Source organism: Leguminivora glycinivorella, chromosome 1 (genome assembly GCF_023078275.1).
Source record: "Leguminivora glycinivorella isolate SPB_JAAS2020 chromosome 1, LegGlyc_1.1, whole genome shotgun sequence".
In the NCBI taxonomy this organism is placed as follows: domain Eukaryota; kingdom Metazoa; phylum Arthropoda; class Insecta; order Lepidoptera; family Tortricidae; genus Leguminivora; species Leguminivora glycinivorella.
Genome location: NC_062971.1, coordinates 36,621,711 through 36,634,596, shown reverse-complemented (window position 1 = coordinate 36,634,596; position 12,886 = coordinate 36,621,711). Strand labels below are relative to the sequence as shown.

The window sequence follows — 12,886 nt, the reverse complement described above, 5'->3', positions numbered from 1 at the left end:
GTCACCTAAAGCCATTTTCTTTTTCCAAATCTTCATATTTCTAAAACTTTTTACCTTCTTTCACAGAAAATTTACCAGAAGGTTTACGAATAGAAATTCCGAACCCGATAGCAGATTTGTACACATTTTACGGGAGGCTGGAAATCCCTGGGGCAGAGAGTCTTCCGCTCTCACCAGACAAACTGATGCTGCGTGGATCTAGGGTCTTGAACACGGAGTGGGCTCTTGGATGTGCAGTCTATATAGGTTGGTATTTGACAGTCAAATCAATTTACTTTTAGTTGCTAATTGCCAACATTGGAAACATGTGATATTGAGATTGCATAAAATTCCTAAAGAACTGAGGCTAACACTCTTTGGTCCACTTTATTTACTTGTGTATACTTAATGTGTTTCAGGGGAAGAAACGAAACTGGCTTTGAATGCCAAATACGTCAGCAGCAAGTTCTCTTCCTGTGAATCTGCCACCAACCGTTACATCGCCAAGAGATATATCGACGTTAACCAACAATCCAGAGATATGTATCTGGGATTGGGTGCCACATTTCCGCAGCCATTTTCAGGCGTTTTGCAAGACGTGCTTTCATTCTTGTTGTTATATTACTACATCATTCCTATGTCACTCTTCGTTACTATTGAGTTGTATAAGTTTATTGGTAAGTTTCTTTGACACTTAAGTAGTTTAATGCAATTGAGATTATAATACTAGGACTAGGACTATTATGGTAAACAAACTATTCTTCAGGTGCTTTATATATAGGATGGGATGAAGAGCTCCGTTGTAAAGAAACTGGCCTAAGAGCACTTGCAAATACGTCCGACCTAAATCAAGAACTAGGACAAATCGAAATACTCTTCTCCGACAAAACGGGAACGCTGACAAAGAATATCATGGCCTTCAAAGGTTGTTCAATAAGAGGAAATGTATACGAAGAGAGAAAAAAGTTGCTATACGACATAAGTTCTGGAGAGCTGGTGGATACTGGGCAGGTCAGGCTTCACCTAATGTAAAAATGTTCCTCGTATATTTAAATGCATGTGTTGTCTGCGATGACAACAGCTTAAAAGGAGTTCGACACTGTTTTGAAGTAGATCGTTTATTGTAAAGTTAACCACAGATTTTTTTCAGCCAGATGTCCAATTCTTCTTCTCAATTCTTGCTCTCTGTCATACTGCACAGACTTCCACGGCAGACATGAGTAAGCTTAGTGAATGGCTATCAGAGTTAAATAAGCAACAACCCAAGAATGAAAAGTATGTGAATGGTAAAATTTCTAATGGAGATGGGGTTTTATGTAAGTGTTCAAGGGAAACGTTCAATCATATATTTAAAACGAATATCCAGTACCAAGCCACCAGTCCAGATGAGAAGGCTCTTGTCGAAGCAGCGGATAGATATGGTGTAACATATCTTGGAGAAGAAGAAAATCATATTTTCGTGAAAACTAAAATAGATACTGAAGTGTACGAGAAGTTAGAAACGATAGAGTTCACTTCTGAACGAAATAGAATCTCTGTTCTCGTCAGAGATAAGACTGGAAAGGTATACAAGAAGAATTTAATGCCTATTTGAGACTCTTATCTAACTTTAATTTTCAATTTTATTAAAAAAAAAACAATCTTTTTCTGAAGAGGAATATAAGGAAATTCGAGAATGTATGTATCTTAGGATCTGGTTTGGTTCTAATGTCTAAGTACTTATTATGGAGGAATGTTTAATTCACAACCCTACCCTCCACCACATTCAACTCAAGGGACGCGAAGATTTAATAGCTTATAAGGGCAACTCGCACCTTGCAGAATACATTTTTTTGAATTTTAACGATCCATAAAATCTACATGTATATATATTATTTTACTCATGGGTTAATTTCACGATTTTTTACTAATTAAACTTTTCCAGTAATAAGAAAACAAATTGTAAAGACTATTGAAGAGCTAGAACAAGTAATCCAACAGTTCAGCATACTAGAGCGCGACCTGATCCTTGTTGGGGCAACAGCAGTAGAAGACTCTTTACAAGATGACGTTGTAGAAACAATAACGTCACTGTGGAGTGCTGGCATCAAGTTGTGGATGCTCACTGGAGACAAGGTAAGCTAGTGGACAACAGCTTAGCTCTTGATATAATTATGACAAGTAGACTAAATTATAAGTTGCACGAAGTAAATTCTGAAAACTTGAAAAGTATCCAAAATAATCGTGATAGAATTTAAATTAATTTTATAAACAATGTAGAAAAAATATTGGTGCCTAATTTTTAGGTAGAAACAGCATTGAATGTGGCACAACCATGTGCTTACATTTCTGAAAATACCAAGCAAATGTTCATCTTAGGCACGAAAGAAGAATCTGATATAAAAGCCCATTTAAAAGAATGTAAAAGAATAGCACATGAAGGGCAATCAATGGCGTTGGTTGTAGATGGAGCGAGTTACAACAAATTTCAGGAAAAGTCGGTAGAAGCAGATTTTATCGAAGTTGCGATGAAGTGTGATGCTGTATTGTGTTGCAGATTGTCTCCAAAACAAAAAGCGAAGGTGTGTAGGTACATATAAATCAAAGGGTCAGTCCAAAATTTCGTCTCTTATGAAATATTGTTTCTACAAAAACATGTCGAGCAACGTCATATCTTTCTAGAATCTTGACATAGAATTTTCTATAAAAAGAGTATGTACTAGACTCCTTTACTAGCCTATATTTGCAAAAAGAAACAAATAATTAACAGATTGGTCAAACTTTTAAATATAAAATAATATCGTTAACTTGGTTGTCAAGGCGGACCCCAGGCTCCCGTGAGTCGTGACGACCGGTCGAGTCGGGATAACGCAAGGAGGATGATAATCGTTAACTTGGTAAAATTATTTTAGATAGTAAAATCAGTAAAGAATAGTCCTGGCCGGCCGATCACAGCGGCGATTGGTGATGGAGCCAACGATATCTCCATGGTTCAAGAGGCGCATGTTGGCTTCGGGATCTTCGGCAAGGAGGGCCATCAGGCTGCCAGGTATGGTAAATACATTTGATAGAATATGATTGTATTGAAGAAATCAAGTTGGTAGATGCATCATAATTAATTATTAATCACTGGGTTCTGACACAAATTGAAGTGAAGCGGAAAACAACAATGCCAACAAAGTAGGAATGTAAATACGTGGTTCATTAATTCCAATATTGAAGCCTGAGAAGGAGCGATACCGGATTTTAGAAAATATCTTTATATAAGTCGCTGTAATAATTTTGATCTAAATAGATATTTAAATATCTAATACCCCGGGGATTAAACCCGGACGCAAAAACGACGGGGTGTTATAAATTTGACGTGTCTGTCTGTCTGTGTGTGTGTCTGTCTGTGGCATCGTAGCTCGAAAACGGATGAACCGATTTAGATTTAGTTTTTTTTTTTGTTTGAAAGCTGAATTAGTCGAGAGTGTTCTTAGCCATGTTTCATAAAAATCGTTCCACTATGTCGGGGGTTGTTTCAAAATTATAATTTTGTGGTTAGGTTGTTTAAGTACACATTTCTTGCTTTTTACAGATCTGCAGATTACGCAATCCCAAAATTTTCTATGCTGCAGAGGGTTCTACTAGTGATGGGTCATTGGTATTACCAAAGATTCGCTACTTTAATACATTACTCGTTCTATAAGAATCTAGTTCTGGGGAATTTAATGGTAAGATACAGAACATGTACTTAATCTACTGCAGTTCACATTGTTTTTAATAAGTCAGTATTTATTATACAAGTAATTTTCAATAACACTTACTTAAATAAACATTTGTTACAATAAATATTCTAAACTAGGCAATTAAAAAAAATAAGAAAACTAAAAATTTAAGTCTAAAGTTGGCCACTGAGGCATAGTGCCCAAGATGCTAGCAGCTTTTCCTCGCTGAATCGCAATACTTATACGTTGAGCGGGGAAGCTGCCAGCTCTTTTGTCCCCCGTAGTATTAGTCAGCCGCTTCGCCAAGTCCTTGTATTTATGTAAGTCAGTTAATTCGTTCCAGCTGCCTTTTATCTCCATTTCCCTTATCTCCCTAACCTATTATTGGCCATTGATAAAAATTGACCACGATCTTAGTATCTTCATAATTATTTTGGTGACAAATTACTAAAAGTCGGGTAATTTATGAAGAAATTTACAAGCTTAAATCATTGAATGACCAGTTCCAAACATTTTATTTAGTAGCTTATTTCTTTCAGTTGTTCTACCAAATAAACTGCGCGTTCTCTACCCAGTCGATCTACGACTCGATGTACCTGACCATCTACAATTTGTTCACGGCACTGCCTTGCATGGTGCTCTCTGTGACTGAACAGCGGTGGCCTGCAGATCTACTGCTCAAGTTAGTTTTAACTATCTACCTACTCTATATTATTTATTTATTTATTGGAAAACCAACAGCAAATGAAACATGTTAGCAGAAACAATAGAAACAGGAGCCCAATTACAGGTTCTCACAGATAGTCTTGACTTATCTCAGTATGTGCAGATTCAGATTCAGATTCAGATTCAATAGTTTATTCATGGTAAACACATAAATTATTTACAGTAAGTAATTCATAATTAAAAAAAAAAATAAGATAAGAAACTAAAATATGTCATGTTTACCACGAAATGGTCCCGCCTCAGCGTAAATGCTGACCCCTAGGGCAAACAAATTAACACAGCAATTTTTCACAGAAAATATCTTGCCTTTGTAGCTTGGTACACGAAGCTATCGAATAAGCCCATAATGGCAAAAATACATAGCATTTTAGGGTATAATCAAGATTATAGCAAGGTATGTATGTTTATGTATTTTAATATATTTTTTTAGTCTGTATTATGCGATAAGTTTATTTCTTCAAATTTGTTGACACCTACTGACATAATGTAAATTTATCAATTTCCGCTACCTTAAGGTTGTCTGGAAGAAATCGCTCTTTAGCGATAAGACCGCTTGTTCGTGTTGCTTCCTTGTTTGTATTGTTAACCCCCGACGCAAAAACGAAGGGGTGTTATAAGTTTGACGTGTCTGTCTGTCTGTCCGTCTGTCTGTTTGTCTGTCTGTCTGTCTGTGTGTGTGTCTGTCTGTGGCATCGTAGCTCCCGAACGGATGAACCTATTTTGATTTAGTTTTTTTTGTCTGAAAGCTGAGTTAGTCGGGAGTGTTCTTAGCCATGTTTCATGAAAATCGGTCCACTATGTCGCGGTCGGGGGTTTTTTCAAAATTTTAATTTTTGTATTTTATTAAGGTGTGCAATAAAGAGTATTTGTATTGAATTGTATTGTATATTTTGCAACATTGATATCATTCTTGATGCTATATAAGTACGAATTGGGAGGGTCGTTAATGAAAATTTGGGAAAGATGAAATACATATAATGCTCAAAAAATGTCTAATTAAAATGTACCTGTTCCAGAAACATCCATGGCTCAGTCCTCGGCACGCACACCCGTCTACTGTCTTCATTCACCTTCTGGTCGTCGTCGCTACGTTGGCACCAGATTACTTGTACCGATACCTTTCCGATAGGAAGGGAAAGAGATTTGAAATGAATTCTTTGGAAAATGTGTGACAAAAGGCTGATTCGGGAAACTGTTTTGATTGATTGATAGGACATACAATTTTCAAAACGGTTGCTGATGACTGAGTTTTTCATCAAAATGCGCATGTGTTAGCTCGTACGTCTCTTTAAAATTTTAGAGACTGTATGCAGTTATTGTTATTATTAAAACTTTGATAATTATACACCGTGTTTTTTTTTTTGTTTTCCGTTAAATTCGCCACTCAGTTAGGTTCATCATCAGGAACCACCCTGTATATCGCTTTATGTTATATTCGAAAAAATTTTTTTTCGTTTCCATACATAATAAATGGATTAATTAGTGTGAGAGGACCTTAATCATAACATTAAAGTCATTGTCAAGTATTTGACGGCACATGTCAAAACAAAACAAATATCATTAGGAAGTGATAAGGAATACCACACACCACATTCAGTATTTTTTTTGACGTGATAACGTCTAATAACTCGTTACTACGGGCAGCATGCACGAAAAAGATGACGTCATTGTCCCGTTTCGCAATATAGCTTTAGCGCCATCTATTGGCGCGCGTTGGAACTAAGCGGCTGATCGATGAGCTCGGTATGGTTATAGCGTGTGGCCTGAGTAAAGCACCACAGCTGGGACAGATGGCGCGCCCGTGTGTTGTTCTCGTTAAGCTGAGTTTAGACCAGCAAGTTATTGCTGCAAGTTTTGAGACGCAACTATAGGTAAGAGTGAGTGGCAAATATCTGCATCTCTTTCTAGCATATACTTCTGTCTCAAAACTTGCAGCAATAACTTGCATGTCTAAACTCAGCTTTACAAAATTAATTATTTTAATTTATACGACTTTTTACAGAACATATCCCGTCTGAACTCATCATAGATTTAGAATTATTAAACTAGATTGTGTAGTTAGGTCAAAAAGTGTGTCCACATGAGAGGTCATTGTTTGGGCTGGTGTCCCTCTCGCACTTACTGACAATGTCAACATTATTCAGTGAACGTCGTTTTTAATTATACAAATCTTTGATTTATTGGCATCAAAATAATTACATTGTAATTATTTTCCCATTCTTTGAAATATATCGAAACCCTAGTTTGAATATAACACTAAAATAATATAAGAAGTTATAAAGTCAGGTAATATATATATATATAAAAATACTACTATTATGGCTCATTAACACTGGCCACACGTGCGAGAGGGACACCAGCCCAAACAATGCCCTCTCATGTGGACCGTTTTCGATAGTTCAGAATAGCGAAAACGGTCACCTTTTTGTCTCAGTAATAAGGTTCAATTTAGTATGGCAAAAAATGTGATTCCGCTGTCCCCTGTCTTTGGAACTCACTGACAATGACATTTGGGCCGCTAAACATGGTACAATAGAGACTGAGCTCACACTTTTTTGCCATACTAAATTGAACTTTATCACCGGTGCAGAAAGGCGTTCTTGTCAGACTAGTAAAAGTTTTTGGCTTAACAACTCAATCTAGCTTAATATATATAAATCTATGGCATAGAACAACATGTCGGGTCCCTATATATAGGTCTAAGGTTTTATTTGAAAATTGAAATGGTCATACAATGCCAAAAATTGTAAGTATTTGCAATATTACTTTCTATTATAGTAAAACATATATTTTTTAAGGATTATAATATATATACGTATGTTTTTTCATAGCCAAATCTGGTCTGCTTTGGCAAACATTGCCATCATTGCGGTAAATGGATGGAGCGAAGAGCTTTGAGGAAAGATTGTAAGTATTCACTTCTGATAAAGGTTTTTTATCTATCTACTCACACCAGTATTCCCAAAAGTTATTGGCAAATCACTAGAAAGAGTGCAGAGGAAGTTCTGTAGGCACATTTACAAACGACTGTACGGATATTACCCATATATGTATCCATCTCTATTCGTAACAGGAATGGTTGGTCTTCAAACTCTAGAAACCAGACGGAAACTGCTGCATATTATGCATTACCGCCAACTGTTTCACCATAGAGTAGATGACGCATCCGTGCTTGAGAGAATGGGGCTGCAAGTGCCAAGAGCGAATGTGGTGGTTGGCATGCCGGGCGCGGTGCCGGCGCGGCGGCGGCGGCGCCTGTTCGCGGCGGCCGGCGCACCGCTCGAGCCCGAGCTGCTCTTAACCGCATCATGTTGGAGACAGACGATATTGACATATTTGCTGATAGTGTTGGTGTGTTTTACAGAAAACTCTTAAGGTTCATAGACTCTACACTCCTTAGGTGATTAATGTTATGTTATGTGTGGTGGTGTATGTGTGATTATGTGTGTGGTGTTAGGTGTTAACCATAGTTTAACTTTTAAGTGTGTTTGCTTTTATTTATGTCAATTTAACATGTACATAATTATATTACCACATAAGTGCTTTGGTGAAATACTGTTAACTTTTGTGTATTTTTAATAAATAAATAAAAAAACGTGAAAAAAGTCCCAGAATCGGGCCCCTTTTTCTATACTCTGACCGCCCCTGTCTATACTACTGTAATGTTTGACGTTATCACGTTAAACTACCGTCCGTAAACCGACTTTACAGACAACCAATTTTTTTTTTAATAATTCGATAACCGTAATAGTGTTAGGAGGCCAGTTTCTTAGATAAATAGGTTGTATTTGAACTAAACAATCTTCGCTTAAAATTAATGGAATTCAATAAAAACAGGGTGTATAAGATTAAGATTATAATATATATGTAATGAACTATTCATAAGAGCAGTAATTAGGCCTACATGAATAAAGATATTTTTGAGCTTGAGTTTGACTCACTGCTAAGAAGATATGAGGAGTAGGTAATAATTTAATAAATGTATGTCATGTGTATGTCTACCTTCACTTTTCCTCTCATATCAGCGGTATTATTTGTAATAAACGGATGGGCGTATTATAAGTAACTATTATATCGCACCCTTGAAACGGTCAGATTATTTCAACGTCACTCTCACTTATAATAAGCACGTCCTTAAAAAAAACGTGGTTATTACGTTATTACTTTACTGTAAAATGTTCGCCCTGTGAAGGATATTTTTCTATTTCAACGCCAATTTTAAGACGGGAAGGCCTTCTTCCATCAACATCGCAGACCGTTCTAAATGTTCTAATGACTTTATCTTATCTTATACTATTAAACGAGCAATTCTTGTATATTTATTTATTTATTTATTTATATATACCGACGATCTCGGAAACCGCTCTAACGATTTCGCTGAAATTTGTTATGTGGGGGTTTTCGGGGGTGAAAAATCGATCTAGCGTAGCCTTAGATCCCGGAAAACGCGAATTTTCGAGTTTTCATGAGTTTTTCTTTCGCGTTTGTAAACGTAAAATATGGTCCTTAATTTCGCCGCGCGCGCATCGATTCCGCTTAGCTCAGTCGTACGAGGTCGGTCTAATGTACGCAGATAGATCGTAGGTGTCAAGGGTTTCGAATCCCGGCCAGAAATTAAGTTTTTGTTTTTTGGCTTTTTTTTTTGTTTTTGTATTTATAAGAGTTTTTTTTAATCTAAAGACGTGATATATTAAAATAGAACCGAGCGAAGCTCGGTCGCCCAGATATTTTATAATAATATGGCCTGATTCTAATTTCAAATTGGAGACTGTTGCCAGATGGTTGCCAGTCGTCACGTATGTACGTGGTATGTATATTTTGGTGTTTTTACATACAATAGGTTTTAAACTTCTACAGTATGGCCACAGTACGGCGGACCTAGTGATGGGTCGTCGGTAAAATACTCGTTACCAGTATTTTTCCATTTGGGAATATTACCAGTAAAATACCAATCTTACCGGTAATATTACCAAAACCGGGTAATATACAAAATTTGCGATTTTTATGAGACGCGATGGTTATTTTTTTAATTATGTATTACTAAGTCACCATCATACAACTTAAAAAAACTTGTAGAGTGCCTCGGGGAGTAAATTACCAATATTACTAGTAATATTCCCAATAATACCGAGTAAATTACCAGTCTTACTGGAAACATTACTTTCCTATCTTGTCACCAACTGCAAATATACTTCGTATAATTTTGTGGTATCTCGTGGCTTGTGGCAGATAAATGTAATATTTGGATATTTTGTCCCTGTACCATTAAATATAAAAACTATTTTACTACTGGGGTTACTTTGATACTTGGGGTTACATTGATAAAAACTTCGTTTTATCTTTAAACGCAATATTCTACATGTCCCAACGCATCTGTCCATTTTTAGGGTTCCGTACCAAAAAGGTATAACAGGAACCCTTATGGTGTTTTTAACGGCGTTGGCACTATCGATAGTTACTACCATTAGTTTCACTAACGCAGTGAACAAGTATGGTCGTGGACAGTGCAAATCACTTGTCAAAATGTAAGTATAGTTTATCTCTATTTATCATGTTCAAATAACTTCTAAACTAACTTAGTGGGTATTAAAGTAAAAGGTTCACAGTGAATATTAGCTTGCCAGAAATATGTTTAGGTATATCATTGTATTGAGTTTTGTGTTAAAATTCAAACTGGGCATTTTATTACTAATTATTTAGTTTGTGGGGTGTCTTTGATCACCTGCATGGGGTAACATTGACCATACTTACACAAAGTTGATTATTGTGTAATTTGTGTATTATGTCAAGGTACTTATTGAGGCTGATAATTAAATTTGATCTCATTTTGTGATAAATATTGAGACAATCTTAAATAAAGTTGATTTTTCGAAGATGGTAATTTTTGATCAAAGTAACCCCAAAATAGCATTAAACAGTTGTAACTTTTGAACCTGCGAAACGATTTTTATGTTTCCTTGAATAAAATACTTCTGTAAGGGGTTACATTCGATTACCAAAAAATCCTAGTTTTCGTATTGTTTTTCTCTCCGTACATTATTTTGTTAGCCTTTCTAGATTTTTAGCAGCGAAAGACTAAAAAAAGTTGATGTTCCCATTTTTTTTTTTATTAAATTTAGAAGTTAGAGAAGTTTAAACTATAAACTGATCAATATAACCCCAGTTTACGGTACCTATCTATTGTAATACTTTAATGCAAGTCTGCATTAGGTACCCAATAACTTTGTGTTAACTATGTGTTGTTGTACCGAATAGGTAATGTGAAAAAAAAAACGCGCCAAGTGCGAGTAGGACGGCCGCTTTTTTCTCTCTCTTTTGTACTCGGAGGTACAGTAAGAAGTGAAACTCCATTATCAGACCATTTTTCTACTATTTACAGTTTAACGAAAATTTATTAGATGAGATTTAAGCAAAAATAAAATACTACCCTATTAATTTTCTACTATTTACAATACATAAACTAATCTGTGTGTCTACGGCTGTGTAACCCTGCCTTACCAGTAGCTTTCGGTTCTATGGTCCTGGTTCTACTGGTGATAGGAAATATGGAGTATGCAGGAAAATTTCTATTATTTCGCCTTCCGGATCTGCGGCCCTGGTACTACAGGTGATCAAAAATATGGTTTAGCTGGGAAAAATCATAAATGAAAATGTTTATACAGACAGACACGTTGCTACAGATGTAGTGCAAAGCCAGCGGCTGTCTAACCCCGCCTTACCACCTTTCGGTTCTGGAACGGGTTATTTATTGCCTCTTTTCTTAAATTATTTCTAAATTAATTAAAAACAAACATTTTTGAGATGCCTATAATTCTATAATAAGCTCTTTCATGTGATAGTATGTAAGAAACTTTCATTCAAAAATCTTTAATTTTTATTTTTTACATTACCCCCAAAAGTGACCCCTATGATAGAAATGTATTAATGTAAGTTACATGTTCGTCTTCGGTTCATAAGGTTACATACGTCTATCATTTCAAGTTATTCGATTCCGTAGTTTCGGAGAAAATTAGCTGTGACTGTGACAGACGGACGGTGATCCTATAAGGTTTCTGTTTTTCCATTAAGGTACGGAACCCTAATATTGGTACGGTACCTTAATACAACAAATTAAAACAGATTTAAAAAAAATTCGTCATATTTTCGCCATATTATTCCTTAAAATTATGATTCATTGTAACTTTCATATCATACTACTATAGTAATATTACCAGTAAGATTGGTAAAATACTCGGTAGTATTGGGAATATTACTGGTAATATTGGTAGTTTACTAATTGACGTTAGGTAGGTAATATTTTTTGTTATAATACAGTGCAACATGTATCCTTTGTATCAATAAACACAAAAGAAATATTTTTTATCTATTTTTATGTCTATATTTCTCTAAATTACCGCTAAGTGGTAATATTACTAGTAACATTACTGGTAAAATACTCGTTTTAGTAATATTACCGGTAACGACCCATCACTAGGCGGACCACATCCCATACGATCAGTAAGGCCTCGGACTGGACCAAGGTTGCAATTCGGTACTTCCGTCTGTTACGCTTAACAAAAAAAGAGTAAAAAATATAAGTGGCGTCACCGTCTATGGCTCCCCACAGACAGTCTTAAAAATTCATAATCTTAAAAAAAACTTGTATGCAATCTGACAGTTCAAACTGACACTGACAAGACACTGACAGATCTGAACTGTCAGATTGCATACAAGTTTTTTTTAAGATTATGAATTTTTAGAATATAAAATCCCTTTGTATCTGGCCTTTGTTGATTTTTCCAAAGCTTTTGATAGCATAAGCCATTCATCTATATTTACTGCACTGCAAGAACAGGATATAGAACCAACATACATACATCTCATCTATAATATCTATGCCTCAAGTACAGCCTGCATAAAACTACACTCTTCCGGACCTTCATTTAATATCGAAAAGGGAGTCAAGCAGGGTGACCCGCTATCGCCCAAGTTGTTTACCAGTACCCTCGAACAAATATTTAGAAAACTGGCGCCTGGATGGGAGAACAGAGGTATCGACGTCGGTGGACGGCGATTAACAAATCTCCGTTTCGCCGACGACATAGTTTTGTTTTCGTCTTCAGCTACGGAACTCGGCACCATGCTACAAGATCTAAGCAGTGCAAGCCTTGAGGTGGGATTAATGATGAACATGTCAAAGACCAAGCTCATGACAAATAGCCAAGATGTTAAAGTGTTTGTGGATGGGGAAGAAATGTTATATGTCCAAGAATACATCTACCTGGGCCAAATAGTCTCTTTTCAGGCACGACAGGACAAGGAGGTCGCAAGACGAACCGGAAGTGCCTGGAAGAGCTATTGGTCCATGAAAGAGCAAATGAAGGGTGACTTCCCAATATCTTTAAAAAGAAAGCTCATGGACATGTGCATTCTCCCCATCCTGACCTACGGAGCACAGACTTGGTCTTTGACAAAAGTTCAGAAATCCGCCCTCAAGGTCTGTCAGCGTGCCA

The 12,886-nt window shown here is 36.3% G+C and overlaps 1 protein-coding gene across 1 annotated transcript in view; it reads left to right on the top strand.

Annotated features, from left to right (window-relative positions):
* LOC125225347 (phospholipid-transporting ATPase IF-like) overlaps positions 1 to 5,546 on the top strand; it is a 28,520-nt gene extending 22,974 nt beyond the window's left edge. Inside the window, 11 exon segments of the mRNA XM_048129018.1 lie at positions 67 to 246; positions 399 to 656; positions 746 to 990; positions 1,130 to 1,599; positions 1,601 to 1,656; positions 1,904 to 2,094; positions 2,265 to 2,540; positions 2,871 to 3,007; positions 3,539 to 3,674; positions 4,208 to 4,350; positions 5,411 to 5,546. Coding sequence (XP_047984975.1) covers positions 67 to 246; positions 399 to 656; positions 746 to 990; positions 1,130 to 1,599; positions 1,601 to 1,656; positions 1,904 to 2,094; positions 2,265 to 2,540; positions 2,871 to 3,007; positions 3,539 to 3,674; positions 4,208 to 4,350; positions 5,411 to 5,546 — 2,228 coding nt within the window.
* The last annotated feature ends 7,340 nt before the right edge of the window (positions 5,547 to 12,886 follow it).